The 24,286-nt window shown below is 39.9% G+C and overlaps 1 protein-coding gene across 1 annotated transcript in view; it reads left to right on the forward strand.

The window, feature by feature from the left end:
- Positions 1-24,286, forward strand: part of DYNC1H1 (dynein cytoplasmic 1 heavy chain 1) — a 44,544-nt gene that overhangs the window by 10,306 nt on the left and 9,952 nt on the right. The window contains exons 15-58 of the mRNA XM_058027321.1: positions 76-195; positions 423-662; positions 1,170-1,325; positions 1,695-1,808; positions 2,422-2,532; positions 2,612-2,821; positions 3,212-3,358; positions 3,584-3,750; positions 4,435-4,608; positions 5,329-5,494; positions 5,575-5,763; positions 5,846-6,034; positions 6,707-6,989; positions 8,346-8,446; positions 9,902-10,061; positions 10,395-10,638; positions 10,827-11,010; positions 11,489-11,701; positions 11,868-12,106; positions 12,206-12,362; positions 12,755-12,982; positions 13,217-13,447; positions 13,558-13,698; positions 13,921-14,154; positions 14,740-14,946; positions 15,044-15,165; positions 15,515-15,680; positions 15,917-16,080; positions 16,343-16,472; positions 17,247-17,380; positions 17,639-17,753; positions 17,875-18,036; positions 18,114-18,328; positions 18,415-18,619; positions 18,756-18,929; positions 19,030-19,149; positions 19,274-19,394; positions 19,637-19,832; positions 20,462-20,579; positions 21,536-21,751; positions 22,298-22,510; positions 22,691-22,818; positions 23,239-23,392; positions 24,138-24,284. Coding sequence (XP_057883304.1) covers positions 76-195; positions 423-662; positions 1,170-1,325; positions 1,695-1,808; positions 2,422-2,532; positions 2,612-2,821; positions 3,212-3,358; positions 3,584-3,750; positions 4,435-4,608; positions 5,329-5,494; positions 5,575-5,763; positions 5,846-6,034; positions 6,707-6,989; positions 8,346-8,446; positions 9,902-10,061; positions 10,395-10,638; positions 10,827-11,010; positions 11,489-11,701; positions 11,868-12,106; positions 12,206-12,362; positions 12,755-12,982; positions 13,217-13,447; positions 13,558-13,698; positions 13,921-14,154; positions 14,740-14,946; positions 15,044-15,165; positions 15,515-15,680; positions 15,917-16,080; positions 16,343-16,472; positions 17,247-17,380; positions 17,639-17,753; positions 17,875-18,036; positions 18,114-18,328; positions 18,415-18,619; positions 18,756-18,929; positions 19,030-19,149; positions 19,274-19,394; positions 19,637-19,832; positions 20,462-20,579; positions 21,536-21,751; positions 22,298-22,510; positions 22,691-22,818; positions 23,239-23,392; positions 24,138-24,284 — 7,605 coding nt within the window. The remainder of the gene's footprint in view (positions 1-75; positions 196-422; positions 663-1,169; positions 1,326-1,694; positions 1,809-2,421; positions 2,533-2,611; positions 2,822-3,211; positions 3,359-3,583; positions 3,751-4,434; positions 4,609-5,328; positions 5,495-5,574; positions 5,764-5,845; positions 6,035-6,706; positions 6,990-8,345; positions 8,447-9,901; positions 10,062-10,394; positions 10,639-10,826; positions 11,011-11,488; positions 11,702-11,867; positions 12,107-12,205; positions 12,363-12,754; positions 12,983-13,216; positions 13,448-13,557; positions 13,699-13,920; positions 14,155-14,739; positions 14,947-15,043; positions 15,166-15,514; positions 15,681-15,916; positions 16,081-16,342; positions 16,473-17,246; positions 17,381-17,638; positions 17,754-17,874; positions 18,037-18,113; positions 18,329-18,414; positions 18,620-18,755; positions 18,930-19,029; positions 19,150-19,273; positions 19,395-19,636; positions 19,833-20,461; positions 20,580-21,535; positions 21,752-22,297; positions 22,511-22,690; positions 22,819-23,238; positions 23,393-24,137; positions 24,285-24,286) is intronic.

The raw sequence follows: 24,286 nt of genomic DNA on the forward strand, positions 1-24,286 counted from the left end.
CAGTCTTAATTCCAGTTTTTCACTTTCAGATCAACTGTTGTAGAATGCTAAAACATTGATTTGTGCCCTTAACAGTCCCGTCAAGAGCTGGAGCAGCATTCTGTGGACACTGCTAGCACATCAGATGCCGTGACGTTCATCACATACGTGCAGTCCTTGAAACGTAAAATCAAACAGTTTGAAAAGCAAGTTGAGGTATGTTTGTTGTCTTTTGTTAATGATTCTGACTTGTGGAATGTCAGGCTTAGCTCATAAAATGCAGCTTCATCATAAAATAATACTCAGGTTCTCTTAAGAACAGATTTTAAATTCGTATTCTGAAAAATCTTGTGAGCTCTATAGTGAGCATTTATTAAAGTGTGTTTATTTAGCCTTGCAGCTTAAATTTTGTGTTTTTAACTTAAAACCACTGTGTCTTGTAGCTTTATCGCAATGGTCAGCGCTTGCTTGAGAAGCAAAGGTTCCAGTTCCCCTCCTCTTGGCTCTACATTGACAACATTGAAGGAGAATGGGGTGCCTTCAATGACATCATGAGGAGGAAGGATTCTGCCATTCAACAACAAGTAGCAAATCTGCAGATGAAAATAGTTCAAGAGGATCGTGCAGTGGAGAGCCGAACAACTGACTTGCTGACAGACTGGGAGAAAACAAAGCCTGTAACAGTAAGTAGTGATGATTAATATTCAGTGAATGAGGTAGATTTTCTGCATTCGGTTTGTTTTTATGCTTTTTTTGCAATTTTTCATTTTAGGTGACAGTAAAAGTCTTTTTAAGCATTCTATAATAACTTATAATAAGTGTGTTGATTTTTGGCAATAGTTGCAGAGAGAAATTTACTCTTAACACATAGGCCTCTCTTAGGTGCAGAAAAGTAAATTGTTTCATTGACTAAGAGAGCTTTTTCTGAAACAACTGTATATCAGAGATATGCGTGTAGAAGGATTCAGAAGTAAGCTGCTTTTTGCCTTTTTTTTTTCTGGAGTGCTTTTTAGTAAAGCCAAAAACTGCATGTAAAAATGAAATGGAACTTATTGTGGGATAATATGTTGTCTTATTATTTATATTTAGTCCCTACTAACAAACCAACATTGATATTTAGTCCCTACTTTTAACTTGCCTTCATCATAGCTGTAGGATTGTTGGATTAATGTATCCCGTGCAAACTTTAGGGAAATCTGCGTCCAGAAGAGGCTCTTCAAGCTCTTACCATTTACGAAGGGAAATTCGGCAGGCTGAAGGATGACCGTGAGAAGTGTGCCAAGGCCAAGGAAGCTCTGGAACTCACAGACACTGGGCTGCTCAGTGGCAGTGAGGAGCGTGTCCAGGTACAACCTGCTCACACACCTTCCTGCCAGTTTTGGATTAAAATGTTTCAGTTCCATCGTTTTCTCCCTCAGGAGAGTGACTCGTAGTGTGTGCTGTACCAATATCAGGGCACAGTCTCCACACTTACTCAGTTCTAGCCTTCAGAGTTCGTCTGTGATCTCTTCCTTGACTGTCTTATTCTTTTGAAACTGTTAAGTGAGCTGAGATGGAAAATTTCATCTTGGTCACTTGCTCTTGCAGTTCTGTTGAGCTGGCAAACTATTCAAAGGTTTTTGATGGATTAGAAGTATTTTGTTTAACTCACCCGTGCTATTGACTTTGAAGAAATTAGGAGTAACTGCTGATGTTTGATACATCCTTTATTACAGGTTGCCCTTGAAGAGCTGCAGGATCTCAAAGGTGTCTGGTCTGAACTCTCTAAGGTCTGGGAACAAATTGATCAAATGAAAGAGCAGCCCTGGGTCTCAGTACAGCCTCGCAAGGTACTTCACTTTGGTGTACATCAACGATATAACTGCCACAAGTATATGCAAATTAGGAATTAGACCTCTTGAGACAGATGTGCTCTATTATCAGTGTAGATAATTTTCAGTGTTTAGGTACCTTTTTCAATATATTTTGCATGTTTCTTCTGAAAGTAAGATAAAAAATATTCGCAGGATTGTCATAATTTAAGTAATCCTACAGGGAATTTATGCAGCTTCCATCGTTTGAGATTTGACTGCATCTACAGAGAAGAAACTGCTGTTTTTAAATAGTCTGTTGGACCTCATTAGAGAAACTTCATTATACAGTTGGGTAAACAGCATTGATTTTTTTTCAGTGCTCAGGAGGTAAGGAGCAGAAAGAGCACTAATCTATAAACTGACTGCCTGTGACAAGACTGCATCATGAATCTCAGTCAGACCAATAAAATTACATTCTCAGCTGTAGAGTAACCACATCTTAGGCAAACAAGGCTAACACTTGTAAATGTTGTCCTGTTGCTAATATCTCATTAGAGAGAGTTTTTTGAAACAAATGTATAGGTAATTTGTATGGTTATGTGCACAGGACTTGTAGAGAAAGATTTCATTGCTTTTGTGTCACTGACAGCTTCGACAAAACTTGGATGGTCTGCTGAACCAGCTGAAAAACTTCCCTGCCCGTTTGCGACAGTACGCCTCCTATGAGTATGTCCAGAGACTTCTGAAGGGCTACATGAAGGTAAGTTGCCCACATTTCTAGAATGTATGTATTTTATATTCACATTCAAAGACGTGACTTACTTTCTTTTCATCTGTAGATAAACATGTTAGTTATTGAACTGAAATCTGAGGCACTTAAAGACCGACACTGGAAACAACTGATGAAGAGGCTTCATGTTAACTGGGTTGTCTCAGAACTGACCCTGGGCCAGATCTGGGATGTTGATCTACAGAGAAATGAAGCAATTGTCAAAGATGTTCTGCTTGTGGCTCAGGGAGAAATGGCTTTGGAAGAGTTCTTAAAACAGGCTAGTATCAGTTCCTCGTATGTATGCATGTAGTAGCAAATCTGAGGGTTGCTGTTAAGTGGCTACTTGTGTAGTTAACTTGTCACTCTAAGCTGTTGAAACAAGTGCCAAGACTCCGTGGTTTGTTCTGTTTTGGGGAGCAATTTAAAGCTTTGTAGACTTCTTCTGATGAAACTTGCAGTATTTGGGAAAAGCAGTTTTTGGTGGTAACTGCAAAAATCCCACCTTGAACTGCATCATAGTCTCAGTATTTTTAACAAAAGCTTAAGTATAAAGCCAGAATCTTTGGGTAAAAAAAAATAGTATCTGATTCCTGTAATACATTTCTACTTTGTAACTATGTTGGAGCAGAAATTATTGATGTCATATCTTAAACATCTTTTTCTTCAGATAAGAGAAGTGTGGAACACCTATGAACTGGACTTGGTCAATTACCAGAACAAGTGTCGTTTGATTCGTGGGTGGGATGACCTTTTCAACAAAGTCAAGGAGCACATTAACAGCGTGTCTGCCATGAAGCTGTCACCATACTACAAGGTAAAATGGAGAGCGAAGCTAAAGAATTTGTTTATTTCTGCTTTCCCCTTCTGTTTAGTTTATATTTTTGTCAGCAGGGACTATATTCAGTGTTTAAAGCTGACAGACTGTTATTTGTATAATGCATGCTTTGTAACTCTCAAAAAACTGTTTCCTCTAATAATTATTAGTAGACAAGCACTTTATAACATTAAAATGAATATTAATGTAGTGTTTAAACTTCAGGTGTTTGAGGAGGATGCCCTTAGCTGGGAAGATAAGCTGAACCGTATCATGGCACTCTTTGATGTCTGGATTGATGTCCAGAGGCGCTGGGTGTACCTGGAGGGTATCTTTACTGGCAGTGCAGACATCAAGCACCTGCTGCCTGTGGAGACCCAGCGGTTCCAGAGGTAACTGTCATTTTGTTGTTTTCTTGCCTCCCTTGGGGCACCCTGTGGGCAGGCCTGAAACTTCATGACTCTCTGTAGCACTCCCTGAGTTGAAATACTGGCTGAATTCTTACCTGGTCCAACTGGATTACAGCTGCTGTAGATACAAGTTCATCAAGCAAAGAGGTGCAACTATGGCAGAAAATGTTTGTAGTAAGTGGGCTGATGTACAATTTTTAGGAGATGATTTGGACTCAGGTAGTTTTCCTTGCTACTTCCTATCAGTTAGTTCAAGGTTTTTTCTGGCATTGTGGCTGCAACAGACAGGCAAATTTCTGTGGCTGCAGCCTTTAATGTCACCCTTTAAACATTATTTACTTCCTCTCTTTTAAGTTGGTCTGATCATACTTACTCATTCCACACACTTCCACTCAGATCAAAGAATCAGATTTATGTGTCACTTCAAGAGGTAAAGATAAGTAGACCTGCTCTGGACTTGGTAGATTGAACATTACAAAGAAGTGAGATTTTGTTGTTGAGGGCTTGAGGTAGATGAAGAGTAATTTGGGGAATTTAAGGTTGTGTTCCCTAGAGCTGCTGTAGCCATTAGAGGTGGAGTGGTCATTTAGAGACAAATAACTTTGGTGTTCTTTAGGCCTGTGGTTACTGAGTTTGCACTAATGTATTGTGTTATTTTACTTGCAGCATCAGCACTGAATTCTTGGCACTCATGAAAAAGGTGTCCAAATCTCCACTTGTGATGGATGTTCTGAACATTCAGGGTGTGCAGAGATCATTAGAGAGACTGGCAGACTTGCTTGGGAAGATACAGAAAGCCCTGGGAGAGTACTTGGAAAGGGAGAGGTCCTCTTTCCCTCGGTAAGCAGTTGACTCCTGAAGTAATCTGATGTTTCCTGTTTCTCCTGTTTAATCTGATGCAGGAATTGGTGTACTGCTCTGGAAAGCCTCTACCAGTTCTGTGGTGCATATATATGAGATGTCATGACCATTTATTTAGGTATTGTCTATATACATAATTCAGTTACAGCTACTTCTCCAGAAGTGGGGCTGAAACTTCCCTTACTTGCCCATCTGTGGCTGGTTTCAGGATTTGGATATTGCCTAAGGAACCATTGCAGTTGATTTCTGTAAACTGAAGAGGTTCTTCTGCCATTTGATTAAAGGAAAGTGTCTGAATTGTCACAGTCCAGTATTTAGGTCATTGATTTTGACTTACCTGTAGTCCTCAACTAGTTTGTCACTTAGCATGAGAAAATAAGAGTGAGGGAGGTACTGAGTGGGAGTTCTTCTTCCTGACAGGCAATTCAATCCCAGACTCTACTGTTGGTATTTCAGAGATGGATAAGAAAATTATCCACACTATGGAGCATGTGTACACTTCTGTATGGTACAGACCACATGAACTTAAAGGTAGCACTAGGGTATAACTGCTAGCAAATTTGTGGTTCATGCACACTTGCAATGTTGAGGAAATGGTTGTCAGTTACTTCTGTGTAGTGGCCATGGATGAAGCATAAATTATAAATTTAAAGTGATAGTTGAAGTTCTGATATAGATCTGATTTTATGTGATTAATAGGTTCTACTTTGTTGGTGATGAAGACTTGCTTGAAATCATTGGAAACAGCAAAAATGTGGCTAAGTTGCAGAAACACTTCAAGAAAATGTTTGCTGGAGTTTCTAGCATTATTCTCAATGAAGACAATTCTGTGGTTCTTGGAATATCCTCACGTGAAGGAGAGGAGGTATAGCTGCAGTATTTCTTTTTAAATAAAATTCTGAAAATAAGTGGATGTGGGCTGACTTAAACCTTTAATTCTTGCAGGTGCTGTTCAAAACACCAGTCTCCATCACAGAACATCCCAAGATCAATGAGTGGCTCACTCTTGTTGAAAAAGAGATGAGAGTGACCCTTGCTAAATTGCTTGCAGAGTCTGTTACTGAAGTAGAAATCTTTGGAAAAGCAACTTCAATTGATCCAGCAGTCTACATCTCTTGGATTGACAAATACCAGGTATTAATGTGGAACACTAAAGTATACTGCAGCTTGGTTACTTCAGCAAGGAAAACTATCTGATGAGGGTTTTTTTACACAGGCTCAGCTTGTTGTGCTGTCAGCCCAGATTGCTTGGTCTGAGAATGTGGAGTCAGCCCTCAATGGTGGAGGTGGAGACAACAGCCCTCTCCAGTCTGTGCTAGCCAATGTTGAGGTCACACTCAATGTCCTGGCAGACTCTGTGCTGATGGAGCAGCCACCCCTTCGCAGAAGGAAACTGGAACACTTGGTAAGTAAAAACTTCCTTTCCTCTTCAGAGTTTGCAGGTGAGCATTTTTAAATTTTAAAGAAAAAAATTGATCAGTCTAAGATTTACTATTCCTCCAGCAAAAGATTTAGTGTGATTTAAGCAGTTACATTAAGGCCTGATCCTTAATGTAGGTGGTGGTAGTTTTCATTCTTGTCAGCTTAATTCATGATATCATATGATATGCTGTCTCAGGAATTGATCTTCAAACTGGATCTTCCAGGTATGGAAGTTACTGATCTTTTCATTCAGATGTGAAATATGTCATTAAGTTGCTTATTTTTGTAATCATAATATGCTTTTGATTGTAGATAGTGATTGGAGGTGGGAGGAGAATTAAAATCATCCTGGGTTATTTCTAGAGGGAGATACCTGGTTTCTGGCAAGTAAAATACCAAGTTCAGCAGTGTAATAGATTAACAGGCTGACTGGGCTTTGCTGTAAACTAGGAAAGTCATTAAGAGCAGTAGGCAACATTGTTAGTTTTGGCTTTGTAGCAACAGGTTTTTAAACCAGAGACTGGTTTTAGGTCATGATTTCTAAGTGATGGCAGTTCACTGTGCTAATCTGAGAAGCTCTAGGATTCCTGTCTTTATTAGCCTGTGTTTATTGGCTTGTATTGTTGTGGTGTTAAGGAGTTCTTTCCTTCTCCAGATCACTGAGCTGGTGCACCAGAGAGATGTTACAAGATCACTGATCAAAAGCAAGATCGACAACTCCAAATCCTTCGAGTGGCTCAGCCAGATGCGGTTCTACTTTGACCCAAAGCAGACAGATGTGTTGCAGCAGCTCTCCATTCAGATGGCAAATGCCAAATTCAACTATGGCTTTGAGTACCTTGGAGTTCAGGATAAGCTGGTGCAGACTCCTCTCACTGACCGCTGCTACCTGACAATGACACAGGCCCTGGAGGCAAGACTTGGAGGATCACCATTTGGTAAGTTTGGGAGACAAGTGTATAAAATTCTTAAGTCTAATATATATGAGAATGAGTGGTTTAGGTCACTTAAAGAATCACCAGTGAGAAATCAGTAAAGGCAGGTTTAATAGGAATTTGTTAAAGCAGGGCAAGTTGTATGGCAAGGTTTATTTTATTACTTACTATATAGATAAAGAACACAAGGAAAAAATCTGATGAAAATAAATCTAAAATGGTTTATGTGGAGCCTGGGGGCACAGAAGGAAAAGCAGGGATAACTGTAAGGGATGCAGAGGGGTTAGGGAGACTGCTATTGTGTCACAAGGGTCAGAGTGGACTCCCTTGCCAAACTTAGCTTTAGACTGGATCCAGTTTAGGTCTAAAGGGTTTAGAAAACTTAATTATCTAATATCAATACTTGAACAATTTATTAATTTAAAACAAAATTATTCAGTAGGATTTTCTATAAGCACAGCAGTAATTTGACAAAATGTTTAGAGTAATTACAGACCTAAATAGGCAACACTCATAAGGCACACAGACATGAAGTATGTGCAAAGGTATACCTATGAAAAACTCACCTTAAATTCAGTGAAATACATCAGATGCCTTTGCATCTCTCCAGAGATGAAGGGTTGGGTCTCAAGGAGTGGGAGATATCAGTCCAGGTTCAATTGTCAACTTTCAGTGGCAATCCTCCATTGCAAACTGGAGACATGACAAGCTCCAAGAGGCATCCCACTGGGAGGGAGATCCTGGTCACAGCCTGCTGCAGTCTGGGAGATCTCAAAGAGTCTCACTTAGGACCACTGTTTATGGAGTTGCAAAATTACTGATTTTAGTCATCAGTAAATTTCCATCCTGGCCACAATCTGAGTTGGTGGTTGCTGGAACTTTCCTTGAAAAGTCCAACAACAAAAATATTATTCTACTTGCTCTGTTGTTCAGAGAGAAAAAAGAAGTCTCAAGGCTATTTAAGTAGAAAACAGGAGCTTGTTAGACAAGGGAAGCTGTGGGAGCAGACAAGGTTTCTGATAAGCACAAGGGGAGCTAATTGGTGCTGTTAATGTAGGCCATGGCTTAACAAGCATTCCTGAGACTATAGTGTGGCCTAGGATGGGGTTTAGGGGGTGGACTGAGGAAAGGAAGTGCATCCCCACAGTACAGTGTTAATATGAACATGCAGGACACTTTTAACTAAGGTAGCAAAGAACAAAATGGTCTTTTGGGGGAAGTCAAAACAGTTTTAGGTCTTGTTTGAAGTCTCTTGATTGAACAGGCACCTTCAGAATCCACATGCTGGCAGATTACATGAGTTGGCAGTGCTATTCAGATGATGAATTCTAAAGCATGTCCATCCCATTTCAAAAACAGGTCCTGCTGGGACTGGGAAAACAGAATCTGTTAAAGCTCTTGGACATCAGCTCGGCCGCTTTGTGTTGGTTTTCAACTGTGATGAAACATTTGACTTCCAGGTAAGCTGTTTGATAAAAACAATGTAGTCTTTGTTAACAACAAATAAGAATCTCTTCAGAACCCTGAAACAGCCAGCAATGTTTATTTTCAAGATGATTATGTAGAAATCCTAACTGAGCTGGTATCTATTGGTCATAGAACCTCTGTAACAAAAAAATGCCTAAAGCAGAAGTGAGATGGAACATTGCTAGAGCAGAGGTTCTGTGCTTTTGAACAAGTAGTTCTGTAACAGCAAATGGAGGGAAAGGAAGTACAGGGGCAGGGGCTTAAGACTGGCTTTAGGAAAGTATCTTAAACTATGTAGTTTGCATTTATAGGACTGGTTGAATGAGGAATAGATGAGAGTGTGAGATTACTGAAGTAGCTGTACTATTACCTAATTATCCTTTACAACACAGATGTGCAGTTTATCTCAATGTGTGAAGAATTCTTCAAAACTTAAGAAAATTTATCCAGGCATTTGAAGATTAATGACATCTTCACACGGAGAACCAGATGAAATGTGTCTAAACTGTAACACAGCAAATTATCTTAAAATAAAATCCTTGGTCAAGTGTATAGATAAAAAACAATATAAAACATGGACAAGAAAGCACTAAACTTAATGTATTCTACCTGTTATTTTTCCTCTGCAGCAGTAATTTGGCCAGATCAGAATGCCATTTAACCAACATTTGGCTTGTAGGGGTGACTGTAAGAAAATGCCTAGGGAGTGTTGATATCACAGATAATGTGATCCTCCTTGCCCCAGCTCACTTCCTCCCTCTGACAGTTAGAACAATCAGGATGTCCCAGTGGAAGTGTTACTCTGTTCATGCTCCAGTGAACCTTTTTTAATGTACCATTTCTCCCCTTAAATCCACTTACACACTTGGTTCTAGAACATCTTTACCAAATTGTTCCACTGTGCACTATTACTATGCACTTCATGAAAGGGCAGCTTCTTTTTGTCTTTTTTCAATGATTCCTAAGTTCTTGTAGTAGAAAAGACAGTGAATAATTGATTCATATTCATCTGAAACCAGTAGATTGTAGACCTCCATCATGTTCCCTCTACAGAATCTTACCTTAAAGGTTGTTCTTTATGTAGAAAGGTTATCATACTCTGGCCATCCAATTTACTCTTCCGAAATGTTTTGTAATTCTTGTACCCTCCTTGCAATAAAGGGCTAGAACTGCACCTGATGTTAATGGTGTTAGCAAACAAAACATTATGCAGTGGACTTAGTTTGCCTGTTTTGGAAACACTGCAGTGCAGTGTGAAGTACAGGGAGCTATGATCTGTGGTTCTGTGAAGCAGTGAAAGCTGAACTTCAGAACCCTATCATAACTCTTACGATACTACAAATACAATAACAGACAAATAAACTTCCTGCCTTGGATGCATTGTATAAAGTGCTCTTCTCTGCTCCTTTTGCCAATGCAACTGAGTGAATTTCCCCCTCTGTGTGCAGGCAATGGGACGAATCTTTGTGGGGCTTTGCCAAGTGGGCGCATGGGGCTGCTTTGATGAGTTCAACAGACTGGAGGAGAGAATGCTCTCTGCAGTTTCACAGCAAGTTCAGTGCATCCAGGAAGCCTTGAGAGAGCATTCCAACCCCAACTATGACAAGAGTATGTAATTCTTCTCTAACATCCTTCATGCTTCTCTAATATCCTTCATGTTTTGTTGCTCAGCTATGTTTCTTGCAAATTATGCAAGGATGAAGCTACTTTATGTCAAAACTTAAATATATGATGTAACTTTCAGCTGGTAGAAATGTATATTGTTTGAGTTGCAGTACTGGAGAACCTGCTGTTCTTTACTGTAGGAAACTAAAATAGAAGTTGCAGTACTGGAGAACCTGCTGTTCTTTACTGTAGGAAACTAAAATAGAATAATGTATGACTTCAGTTCTCAGTGTTGGATCACTGACTCAGGTATAACTAAATGCACTCTCTTTTCAGCTGCAACACCCATTACCTGTGAGCTGCTGAACAAACAAGTCAAAGTGAGCCCTGACATGGCCATCTTCATCACCATGAACCCTGGCTATGCAGGCAGATCCAATCTCCCTGACAATTTGAAGAAGTTGTTCCGTAGCTTGGCAATGACAAAACCAGACCGTCAGTTGATTGCCCAGGTCATGCTGTACTCCCAAGGCTTCCGTACTGCTGAAGTTCTTGCCAATAAGATAGTGCCATTCTTCAAGTGAGTAACAAGTTTGGCTGCAGTCAATAATAATAGAACTTTAAAGCTGTAATATTCTCCACAACTCACTAAGCACATAGTGCAGCAATCATTTGAAGCAATAGTTTCAAGTAGAGAATGACATTTACTGAGTGTTATGTTGGTTTATACTGAGAATCAAATTGTGTTTCATCTCTTTTGCTTCTTAGGCTTTGTGATGAACAGCTGTCCTCCCAAAGTCACTATGATTTTGGCCTGAGAGCACTGAAGAGTGTGCTGGTTAGTGCAGGTAATGTGAAGAGGGAGAGGATTCAGAAGATAAAGCGGGAGAAGGAAGAGCGTGGGGAAGTCGTTGATGAGGGAGAAATCGCTGAGAACTTGCCAGAGCAAGAGGTAATGTGTGTGTAAAGTCCTTTAATTCTGTGATAAAGGGTGCCCACTAAACAAAGAAAGTAACCCTTCAGTGTTTACCATTTAGTATTAAGCCATGTGAACAAAATAATGTTATTTACCAAAGGTAATTTGATAGCTTAAAAGCACCAAGTTAAACACGACTTCTAAATCCCTGAATCATAGTGAAAATTTTATTCATATGAGGTGGTGCATCCATGACATTTATTGCTGCACAGTGTCTCAGCAATTAATGCCAAAAGCATAATGAAGAGACTTAGGAAGGACTTGTATAAACTGCAAATCACTAGGAAATCACTGAGTAGTTCCAAAGTTGAAACCACATCAACAGTTGTTTTGACTAAGACTACCCTGGTCTGATGCTTAATCACTAAATTATTTAGTGAAGTATTCCTTGTCAAACACGTTTGGTAAAGTGAACTTAACAAATCCTCAATGGAATGTGACTCTTTCTCTGCAGATCCTGATCCAAAGTGTATGTGAAACTATGGTACCAAAACTGGTTGCAGAAGACATTCCACTGTTGTTCAGTCTCCTTTCTGATGTATTCCCTGGAGTGCAGTATCACCGTGGAGAGATGACAGCCTTGAGAGAGGAGCTTAAGAAAGTGTGTCAGGAAATGTACCTTACCTATGGTGATGGAGAAGAAGTTGGTGGCATGTGGGTTGAAAAGGTAAAATACCAAACTGAAAATGTGCAGTTGAAGTTTATGTTTAAGACTAAATTTCCTTTTATATTATGAAAAGTCAAAAGCTTTTAAATTTTTCTTGTCTTAAACAAACCATACCTAAAAGTTTAGATTACCTGCTGAAGTTAATTGGTACATTACTGTGTCACAGGTTCTTCAGCTGTATCAGATTACACAGATAAATCATGGTTTGATGATGGTTGGTCCCTCTGGAAGTGGAAAGAGCATGGCCTGGAGAGTACTTCTGAAGGCCCTTGAGCGGCTGGAGGGTGTGGAAGGTGTTGCTCACATTATAGATCCAAAAGCAATCAGCAAAGATCACCTCTATGGTACTTTGGATCCAAATACCAGGGAATGGACAGATGGCTTGTTTACACATGTCCTGAGGAAGTAAGTCTGTAATAACACAAATACAAAATGGCTGGTACATTTGTGCCTAGGATAAACTCACCTTAATTCTCTCCTTCGATAATATTTTCTTTAATATAGAATCATAGACAATGTGAGAGGTGAACTACAGAAACGTCAGTGGATTATCTTTGATGGTGATGTAGACCCTGAATGGGTTGAGAACTTGAACTCTGTTCTGGATGACAACAAACTTCTGACTCTGCCAAATGGGGAACGTCTCAGCCTCCCACCAAATGTAATGTTACTTTTTTATGTTGTGTTTATGTGCTGTGTATAAGCTTGTTGGTTTAATTTAATATGTACTAGTGTTGTGCCTCTTTCTCATCACAAGCAAAGTAATACTGAGTTCAGATTGTGGTTTGCTGGAGTAAAGGGTTTTTGTGGAAACATTTCATGTTACACTTAGTCAGACCCTGTAAGACAAAATGTGAAATATATAAGTCTTATGGTAAATGTCAATAATGATGAACTTACCTTAGGGCAGTATAATGCTGATGTTAATTATTCGGAGTCTAAATGCAAATCTGCATATTTTAAAAGCTCTCTGTTTTTTCAGGGAAAGAGTGTTTGTGTTGTTTTGGTTGATTGTTTTTACTCCTAAATGTTGTGTAAAATTTCTTTTTTCAGGTGCGTATCATGTTTGAAGTACAGGATCTGAAATATGCCACTTTGGCTACTGTGTCAAGGTGTGGTATGGTCTGGTTCAGTGAGGATGTTCTCAGTACAGACATGATATTCAATAACTTCCTGGCCAGACTAAGAAGCATTCCTCTGGATGAAGGTGAGGAGGAAGCTCAGCGCAGGCGAAAGGGCAAAGAAGATGAAGGAGAAGAAGCAGCATCCCCAATGTTGCAGGTATAGCTTAGATTTCATTATGGGATAAAGTAGTAAAAATGCTTGTAACACAGGTACACCATAGTAGAATTTATGACAGCCTATCAAAGAAAAGCTGACTTCCTCTTTACATTTTTTTCCTTTTTATTTTTTTTTAAATATGAAGCATTTCAAACCTTAAACAAAACCTTTTCTTTCTGTCTGGTAGTCAAATGAAAAGCAAATGCTTAGAGCAGTGTTTGTCTCCCCCAACAGATTCAGAGAGATGCTGCAACAATAATGCAGCCATATTTCACATCCAATGGCCTGGTGACCAAGGCCCTCGAGCACGCCTTCAAGCTGGAGCACATCATGGACCTGACGCGCCTGCGCTGCCTGGGCTCCCTGTTCTCCATGCTGCACCAGGCTTGCCGCAACGTGGCCCAGTACAACGCCAACCACCCCGACTTCCCCATGCAGATTGACCAGCTGGAGCGTTACATCCAGGTACGTGCAGCCTGCTCTTAGTGACTCCTGTGTTTGCCTGGATTTGAGTTACTCACTGGGCTTTGTTCCCTTACTCCAAAACCAATAGCTGCTGCTCTTGCTTCTTACAGAGGTACCTGGTCTATGCCATACTGTGGTCTCTCTCTGGAGACAGTCGTTTGAAAATGAGAGCAGAGCTGGGAGAATACATTAGGAGAATCACCACTGTGCCACTGCCAACTGCACCCAACATACCTATCATTGACTATGAGGTAAACCTTTCTGGTGCCAGAAATGTTGCTCTTTCATTTTCTTAAAAGCTTGCTTTAGATTTTGGAGGCAAACCTGGAGAATGAACTGCTAGACTACCTTAAATTTTACAGTTTCATACTTCAACAAACACATAAAATTTGATGTCACTTAAAAAATAAATTTAACTAAGGTTGAGCTGGATTCCTATTCTAAATTGTCTAACCATTTTTTTGTGCTTCTAGGTGTCCATTACAGGTGAATGGGTGCCATGGCAATCCAAAGTTCCTCAAATTGAAGTTGAAACACACAAAGTTGCAGCTCCTGATGTTGTAGTGCCAACCCTAGATACAGTTCGCCATGAGGCATTGCTGTACACTTGGCTGGCAGAGCACAAACCTCTGGTGCTCTGTGGACCACCAGGTTCTGGAAAGACCATGACCCTTTTCAGTGCTCTCAGAGCTCTGCCTGACATGGAGGTACACAAGAGACTTGTGTGTGTGTATGTGTGTGTGCACATGGATCTGTGATTAGTATCAAGTCTTTAATATTTTTAAGATTAAAGATAGCATGAAATTTATTTCCTAGCCAAAACTCAGTGATACCTTCACCTCAGTCAGTCATGTGTATATATAGTAAAAAATAAAAATCATGTTGAGAATACAAATTCATTTCTCAAGTTCCTTAGCCTAAAGCTGCTTTATTCCTTTGCCACTTCAGTAACAGAGAAGCATTCCTGCGTTCAGTATTTAAAAATACTGTGCAAATGTTTAAGAGTAGCTCTCACCCTTCTGTGTATTTAGGTTGGGTGACAGTTACATGAGGCTGTCAAGTTCAAAATACAGGGTTGGGCAGGAAGCATTCCTGCATGGTAAATGGAGAACCTGCAATGGGAAGCTAAGAGTATCATAGCTGTATATATGTGGTAATATACTTATAATGTAGATGGTGTATATGCTTCCATTGTGAACAGCCAAACATGCCTGTTTCCAGGACTCTTGATATACTCTCTTTCAATCCTTGATGTATTTTAATATTTTTTTTTTCACTATACTCTTTTTAAGGTGGTTGGACTCAACTTTTCAAGTGCTACCACTCCAGAACTGCTGTTGAAAACTTTTGATCACTACTGTGAATACAGGCGTACCCCTAATGGAGTGGTGCTGGCTCCTGTGCAGTTAGGAAAGTGGCTGGTGCTGTTCTGTGATGAAATCAACTTGCCAGATATGGACAAGTATGGCACACAGAGAGTCATATCCTTCATTAGACAGGTTTGTGTTTCTTTGTAATCAACTGTATCAGAACAGCTACTTAGAGGGAAATAAAATGTTCCACTGATTTGATTTTATTTTTATGTTTTTGTTCCAGATGGTAGAACATGGAGGATTCTACCGTACATCTGACCAGACATGGGTGAAACTGGAGAGAATTCAGTTTGTTGGTGCATGTAATCCACCTACTGATCCTGGAAGAAAACCTCTGTCACATAGGTAATGGGTCTAGTAAATTCTAGATAACAATTGAATAGGAGTCAAAATGTAAGCATTGATTATGTAATCTGTTCTTAATACACTTGTTTAACAACAGCTGTGCTGAAATTTTGTTCCTTGGTTTGGCACTACCTGCTCCTTGGTTTTTACTGTGAAAGCCCAGCAGTGAACTCAGTATTAGGCTGTTGAATCACCTGTCTGAAACACTTGAGAAAGGGAGCAATCAAACCAGCTACAGCTGCTGATGATGGTTTTGAATCAAACAGTTATTTAATTTTGGCAAAAGATAACTAAGAGAATACAGATAGTAATTTGACTTTCTGTACTGTGAAATATGCTAATCTTTCAGATTTTTACGACATGTTCCTGTGGTTTATGTGGACTATCCTGGGCCAGCTTCACTTACTCAGATATATGGAACATTCAACCGTGCAATGCTGAGGCTGATCCCATCACTCCGCACATATGCAGAGCCTCTCACTGCTGCCATGGTAGAATTCTACACAATGTCTCAGGTAACTTGTTAAGGACAACTCCAAACTCCAGTTAGAATGCTTTCTTCTATGCTTCAGTTAACATGTGTTGTTAGCCTTTCTCATGGATAGTATGTGTACAAGAAGTCAACTAATTACTTGAGTTCTGGCAAAAATGACTGAATTATGCTGTCAGAGTAATGTCTTGTAATGCCAAGTCCTGTAAAAAATATGTTGCAACTTTGAGATAAAGTAACTAATTAAATTTAAATTTGTAGGAGAGATTCACTCAGGACACACAGCCACACTACATCTACTCACCTCGTGAAATGACTCGGTGGGTGAGAGGTATATTTGAGGCATTAAGACCACTGGAAACCTTACCAGTTGAAGGCCTCATCAGGATTTGGGCCCACGAAGCCTTACGTCTCTTCCAGGACAGGTAAAAAATTCATGAGCTGGGGAAACAAAACCATAAAAAGTTGCCTACTCCTTGCCAGCTTTCGTTAGAACATCAAACTAAAGTGTGTTTTATATAAAAGCTGGAATACCAGTGAGAATATTTCATTTCACTGCAGCTTGACTCTCTTAGGAGTCATATCTGCACAAAGCAAAAATATACTTCAGCCATAGTGCTGCCGTGTGGTGTGATTATGTCCTCCCGTTACAGAGGACTGTACTCACTGACTTAATTCTTTATCCAGACTTGTGGAAGATGAGGAGAGACGCTGGACTGATGAGAACATTGACATGGTTGCTCTGAAACACTTCCCCAACATTGACAAAGAAAAGGCTATGAGCAGACCTATCTTGTACAGCAACTGGCTGTCAAAGGCAAGTCAAAGTTTAAGAAAAAATAAACCCTGAAATTAAATAGGTTAGATGCAATTGAGTGATGCAGCTCTTATTAAAGTGATAGTTGGTGCCCATCATGCTGTTGAATTGATTTCCAAGAAGTTTTTACTATGATTATCTGAAGTGAACTCTGCCACAAATTTCATAGCTTTTATGCCAGGGATGCTATGGTAAGAGCCACCATGAAATGTAAAGGCAGTATTAAATAATATTTCTGCAGAATATTGTGACACTACCAGGTGACAGTTATTCCTTATGGAATCTCTTGGATTAGGCAGTGACCCTTGAGCAATTCTGATATTACACATTTTCTGGTGACCTGTTTCTTATAATCTGAAATGAATCGTCTGGGTAACCTGTACAAATCCTGGTGAGTTTAGGTAAAAGTCTACCTAGCTTTTAGGTAGGTAGTGATATAAGTAAGTGACTAGGAAAGGCTGTTTAAAATAAACTTGGGAAGGGATTTAGTCTTTAGTGCTACTTCCCAGTCTCTTTGGTAACTGGCAGCACAGGCTCAGTCTGTGGTAGGTTCAGTAGTTCCAGTGTTTAAACCCCATGCTGATACCTGTAGCACTCCAGGCAGTGGACATGTTCCTGTGCAAGTTAAATGAGTACAATATTCTTAAGCTTTTGTAGAGGATTATTACTTCAAGTATTCTAGTAGTTCTGCTTTGGTGTACTCATAAATTTACCCCTAAGCAAATTCCCTTAGTCTTAACTTCCATACTGTATTGACTGTATTGGTTCTTGTAGGATTATATTCCAGTGGATCAAGAAGAATTGAGAGACTATGTGAAAGCTAGGCTTAAAGTCTTTTATGAAGAAGAACTTGATGTCCCACTTGTCCTGTTTAATGAAGTCTTGGATCATGTGTTAAGAATTGACCGGTAAGTTCAGACTTCCATTGCTGCTCATATAAGCAGTACATAGAGTTACTCTAAACCAGAATAGCCTCAGAACAGAGTAGGAATGGAGCATGGTCTCATTGATGTCTATAAAAAATATACTGCCAGCCTCTAGATAGTGGCATCCTGACTAGAATGGTGTGTCAGTTTTGGTACTAACTTGTGGCTTAGATGTTCTAGGAAATGCTTCAGTAAGTTGCTAACACTTATCAATCACACTTGGTTTTGTTCTTTTTTCAGAATCTTCCGTCAGCCACAGGGTCACTTGCTGCTAATTGGAGTCAGTGGAGCAGGGAAAACAACCCTGTCAAGATTTGTTGCCTGGATGAACGGTTTGAGTGTCTACCAAATCAAGGTTGGTGTGCTAAGTTTACTTCTAAAATCTTGTAAATCAAAACTCCCACTTATATATTGACCCCTAAAATCCCATTAAAAGCTAAGCCAAAATGTTGATGACCCATGTAAACTCTTACCAGGTTCACAGAAAATACACAGGTGAAGATTTTGATGAAGACCTCAGGACAGTATTGAGACGCTCTGGCTGCAAAAATGAAAAAATAGCTTTTATTATGGATGAGTCAAATGTCTTGGATTCTGGATTCCTGGAGAGAATGAACACTCTCCTAGCCAATGGAGAGGTAAGAAGATTTTAAATAAATATTTTTTGCACCTTTTTGCAACCATAAGCTACAACAAAACTTACCCTTTGAATTAGGTTCCTGGTCTCTTTGAAGGAGATGAATATGCTACCCTCATGACTCAGTGTAAAGAAGGAGCACAGAAAGAAGGTTTAATGTTAGATTCACATGAGGAACTCTACAAATGGTTCACCAGCCAAGTTATTCGCAATCTCCATGTAGTGTTCACTATGAATCCATCTTCTGAGGGCCTGAAGGACAGGGCAGCTACCTCTCCTGCTCTCTTCAACAGGTAATTGCTGCATATTCCAATATATTTTACAGGTACCATTAAAACACTGCTTTTGGGGAAGTCTTCACAAATCCTTTGTATTTCAGATGTGTCTTGAACTGGTTTGGAGACTGGTCAACTGAAGCACTGTACCAAGTTGGCAAAGAGTTCACAAGCAAAATGGATCTTGAGAAACCAAATTACATTGTGCCTGATTACATGCCAGTTGTGTATGATAAGCTGCCACAACCACCATCGCACAGGGAAGCCATTGTTAATAGCTGTGTGTTTGTTCATCAGACTCTTCATCAGGTATGTTATTACACTGCTTAACTTACACTTACCTCTAGGCCATGGCATCATTCACCAGATTCCTAAAAACTATGATCCTTGGCATGCAGATAAATTTTAAACCAGTGCATACTCTAGAACACTTTGTTCCCCCAAGGCTAACGCTCGGCTGGCGAAACGAGGAGGCAGAACCATGGCAATCACACCACGCCACTACCTGGACTTCATCAACCATTATGCCAACTTGTTCAATGAGAAACGAAGTGAACTGGAGGAACAGCAAATGCATCTGAATGTTGGTCTCAGAAAAATCAAGGAAACAGTTGATCAGGTATGTATTCTTAAAACTTTCCCCTCTGTAAAGCTGCAGTGAGTAAATAGATCTCAATGGTCAATATGAATTCTCTTTTCTATCTTGCAATCAATCTTAGGTGGAGGAATTGCGGCGTGACCTAAGAATAAAGAGTCAGGAGCTGGAAGTGAAAAATGCTGCAGCCAATGACAAGTTAAAAAAGATGGTGAAGGACCAGCAGGAAGCTGAGAAGAAAAAGGTAAAAATTTTTGTTAAATCTCCGTACATAGGAACTATTTTATTTACAAAACAGAACCTACAGTCCAAGTACTGGAAGAAGTTCAGCTTCTAAAAAGCAGTATTTTTGTGAAATTTCCTTACAGGTTATGAGCCAGGAGATTCAGGAACAGCTGCACAAGCAGCAGGAAGTCATTGCAGACAAGCAGATGAGCGTGAAAGAAGATCTTGACAAGGTGGAGCCTGCTGTCATTGAAGCTCAGAATGGTATGTTAGCACCCCAAGAGATCGCACTGTGGTCTTGGATCTAAAACTGGTCTATGGGAATGTGTTTTCTTGTGATCTGGGTTGATCCTGTCCAAAAAAACTGTAGGCATCTGCTTCTCTAATAACATCATACTCATTTTTAGAATCTTGAAGCATTTTTAGAAATCCAGGGTATTCTGCTGGGCTTTACTAACTGTTTGTTTTCTTCCCAATCAACTGTTCATCTTTGTGGCACTGGTTAGCTGTGAAGTCAATAAAGAAGCAGCACCTGGTAGAGGTGCGTTCCATGGCCAATCCCCCTGCAGCAGTGAAGCTGGCCCTGGAGTCCATCTGCCTGCTCTTAGGTGAAAGCACCACTGACTGGAAACAAATACGTTCCATCATCATGAGGGAGAACTTCATTCCAACCATTGTTAACTTCTCTGCTGAGGAAATCAGGTGAGGTGCAGCTGTGAGATATTTATGTGAACAAACCATTTACAAAGAACAGGGGATCTTAACTGGACTTTGCTCTGTGTAATTGCTTTGGTAGCAGTTGACTTCTTTTGACACCAGCTTATTGCACATGGTGAACATGCAGGTGGTACAGGAAATAGACTGCTGAAGCTAAGATGTATCATGAAAACTGGGGCAAAGCAGCTGCTTGTTGTGTGACTTAATGGCATGATTGCAAAGCAGTGTGTTGGTGTCCAAAGCCACAGTCAGTTGAAAGTGGTTTTGCAGCAATAGCAGACCAGGCTGCTGATGGCTTTATTCAGCTTAGGAGGTCAGCTTCCTAGCCGGCTCTAACTGTGAGCAGAAGGTCAGACTAGAGACATCTAAATTCCCTTCCAGCTCCAGAGTTGAGCAGTTTGTGAATGACTAATCTCAAAGTATTGATAAAATTTTTTTATCGCCTTTAAGCTGTAATTTCTGAAACAACATGTTGAACATTCCAGCTACTACTCAACAAAAGTGACGGGAAATGTTTCTTGGCAGCTGTGGAAGGCAGGCTAGCAAAGGGATACTGAGCACCTGTATGCTGACATAGTGTACTCATGCTGTGTGTATAAATTTTTCCCTTGCAGTGATGCCATCCGGGAGAAGATGAAGAAAAACTACCTGTCAAATCCAAGTTACAACTATGAAATTGTAAACAGAGCGTCACTGGCCTGTGGACCTATGGTGAAATGGGCAATTGCGCAGGTAAAGTCAGCTTGAGGAAGCAAAGGCCAGGTGAAAAGAGTGAGCCAGAAGGCACATGGCAATGTCTAAAGGCTCTGAATTTGCCTTTATTCAGCTGAGTATTACAAGCTATTTTGCTTCAAAGAAATGGGGTAGATGGTTTAGATGAATGCTAATGGAATATATATATAGTGCCATGCCAGAGAATTATTGGCCAGTTGTGATACAGCCTCTGCACTGAAAAACTTTAGGTTTACAGTGAGCACTGGTGGATACTTTCTATGTGTGATATCATTCTGCAGGACAAGGCAGTTGTCCAGTGGAAAATGCAATGCAGTCCTCGTAATGAGACTGCATTTGTCTTGCCTCAGAGTAGGACACACTCAAGGCAGACTTTTACGTTTCCTAAAGGAATAGGCTTTGGGAACTTGCCCCCAGAGTGAGGTACCCAAGAATGGTTTTACTTGCCTGTTGGTGTTCCAATAGAGCAAATTTCTTGGCTCATTAAAACTGTGCCTGCTTGGAATGGCCTTGATCTGGAGAGACTCTGTTTAGCTTGAATCTTGCCAACAGGCCCTGTCCTAATTGTTCTGTGGCTTAGCTTTACTCATTTCACTGCTTGCTGAGAAGGGCAGATTAGCACAGTACTGGCATGGACACCCCATTGAATATTTATGTAAAACAATGCTGTGCACTTCTCAATGGGATCTGAACCTTTTGAATGACTTTGTGTAAATCTACAGAGCAGTACAAGGATCTTGCAAAAAGCAATTACTTAATGTTTCTGTGCTTAGTTTAAACTAGAGTCCTAGGGACTGATAAACAGTACTAAGCTTCTCTTAAGTAGTTACTAATTCTTACATGGGTCAGAAGTACATAAATTTGAAAAGATGCAGTTGATAGTATATCCCTGAATGCTGTGGTTCCTGTTAACCTGTCATTTTAGAAAGTGTAAAGGTTCTATTTTCCATTTGCAGCTGAACTATGCTGACATGTTGAAGAGAGTGGAACCTCTACGCAATGAGCTGCAGAAGCTGGAGGATGATGCCAAAGACAACCAGCAGAAAGCAAATGAGGTGGAGCAGATGATTCGTGACCTTGAAGCCAGTATTGCCCGTTACAAAGAAGAATATGCAGTTCTGATTTCGGAGGCTCAAGCTATTAAGGCAGACTTGGCTGCTGTTGAAGCAAAAGTAAGACTTCATATACCAATAATTTTTCATTCTTTGATCTTTGACAGTCTGAAATTGAATCATTCTTTGAATTTGAGAGTGGTTGCTTCCCCTGTGCAGGGCATTTGAGCTGTTTCATCTCTGGGTGTTATGAGGCTTTTCAAGAAACCTGTCTGGAGTTAGAGAAATACCAACTCGTGTTGCTGCTTGATTAACAAGACAGTTCTCATAAGGTTTTAAATATATAGAAAGCCTTTGAAAACAGATGTGGATGTAGTGGGATTGTAATGTCTTAACTGGATTTGAAGGAGGGGAGTATGGATTTCTCTATGTACTTGATCTCATCATTAGTATGTTACTACTCTGCTAGTACTTAGCACTTCTAAGTTCCTCAGGGTAACAGTTAGAATCAACGTAATAAATTAGCACTGAAGAGCCCCAAATTTATCTCATTCTGAGCTTTTAAATTTAACTTGGGCCTTGAGTCTGAATTTAAGTGTTCTGAGAGACTTGTAATATAAGAACATTTCATCATCTGAAGAATCTACCTTCACCACTTATTTCTAGGTAAACCGTAGCACAGCTCTTCTGAAGAGTCTTTCTGCTGAACGTGAAAGATGGGAGAAGACAAGTGAAACTTTCAAAAACCAGATGTCCACTATTGCAGGAGACTGTTTACTTTCAGGAGCTTTTATTGCCTATGCTGGCTACTTTGATCAGCAGATGCGTCAGAATCTGTTCACTACATGGTCTCACCATTTGCAGCAGGCAAATATCCAGGTAAAGATACAGTCATGATAATTAACCGTGAATTGATTTACTGCAGGAGTTAAACTTTAGGATTGCTAGATAAAGAATGGAGCTGTTGGAAAGTTGTTGCAGCTTTGTAGAGCTGCATTTGCTTCAAATGTCTGGTTGGAGAATGTCAAGTTAAACATTAACTTTGTTTGCTTGCTGCAGTTCCGCACAGACATCGCAAGGACCGAGTACCTTTCCAACGCTGATGAGCGGCTGCGCTGGCAGGCGAGCTCCCTGCCTGCAGATGACCTGTGCACCGAGAATGCCATCATGCTCAAACGCTTCAACAGGTACTTCATTCTTAGATGTGGAGTTCTTAAGCAACATTCTCACAGCAGGCAGGGTTTGCACCTATTGAATCACAGTAGCTCCTGCAAAGTACAGTTTCCCTGGCGTGTGAAGCTCTATGTTCTTAAAAACTTCTCAACCGTGTGTAAACATAAAAACTCTCATTCAACTTTGCTTGCCTTTTTTGCTTAGCTGTTAAAATGAGTTGGCTTGAACTATTTTGATGTTTGAGCTATTTTGTTGCCCAAATACAAACTTATCTTTCAAAACTGAAATGAATCATTGAACCTGCCTCAGTTTAGTGAAGGAATAAACAAGGTTTTAGAGGTGAGACTAATAATGCAATGTAAATTCATAAAACTGCTTAGACACTGTCTGCAGTCAAAACCTAACTAATGAAAGTGTTTTATTATTAACTTCAGGTATCCGTTGATCATCGATCCCTCTGGGCAAGCTACAGAATTTATCATGAATGAATATAAAGACCGTAAGATAACTCGCACAAGCTTCTTGGATGATGCTTTCAGAAAGAACTTGGAAAGTGCCTTGAGATTTGGTAACCCACTTCTTGTTCAGGTTAGTGGCATGACTGTGTAGAAGCTATTTAAATTCTTGAATTCTGTCCTATGTATTAGAAAAGTTTTCAATTGTTCTCTTGCATGTTACTTACATGCAAGCAACTTTATTTTCAATTTACAACTTAACAAGTAAACTAGTGATACATGTGGTGCTAGTCCTGAGAAGAATTAGTGAGCTACAAGATCAAAAGAAGGTATTTCCTTTTCCACCATTTCGAGATGAAATTCTTTTATTTCGAAATGATCTTTCCACACTGTAAAATTACTTATAACCTGTCTATCTCTTCCTTTGTTTTTATGTGCTTTCTCTAGTCATAGATAATGGCAACTAATACAGTTAGTTATCTGGAATTAAATCTACTCTGAATATCAGGGAGAAATTTTAGTAATATGAAGAAATAGGCAGCTGTAGGAATAATTGTCTTTCAGTTGAAATGGGTATGTTTTTCACTTTTAGTATGGAAATGGAAAAGATCAGTAACTGTTGCTTGTGCTGTTCAGAATAGGCCTTACCTGCAGTAGAGCTAACAAAATTACAGCCACTAATAATACTTCCCTTCTGTACCTGTGTAGCTCAACTACACATCTAAAGTGCAGATACCTTCTGAATGTGATCCCTATTCCAAACCAATTGTTTGGAACTGCCAATTGTTTGCTTACCAGAATTTCAAGCACCTGTTGGATTGGGAATTTTAACTTGAGACATTTGCAAACAACAGTCTTTTAAACATCTGTCTTTCTAGGATGTGGAGAGCTATGATCCAGTTCTGAATCCTGTTCTGAATCGTGAAGTCCGAAGAACTGGAGGCAGAGTTCTGATTACTCTGGGAGACCAAGATATTGATTTGTCACCGTCCTTCGTTATCTTCCTTTCCACCAGAGATCCAACAGT

Source organism: Melospiza georgiana, chromosome 6 (genome assembly GCF_028018845.1).
Source record: "Melospiza georgiana isolate bMelGeo1 chromosome 6, bMelGeo1.pri, whole genome shotgun sequence".
NCBI classification, from domain to species: domain Eukaryota; kingdom Metazoa; phylum Chordata; class Aves; order Passeriformes; family Passerellidae; genus Melospiza; species Melospiza georgiana.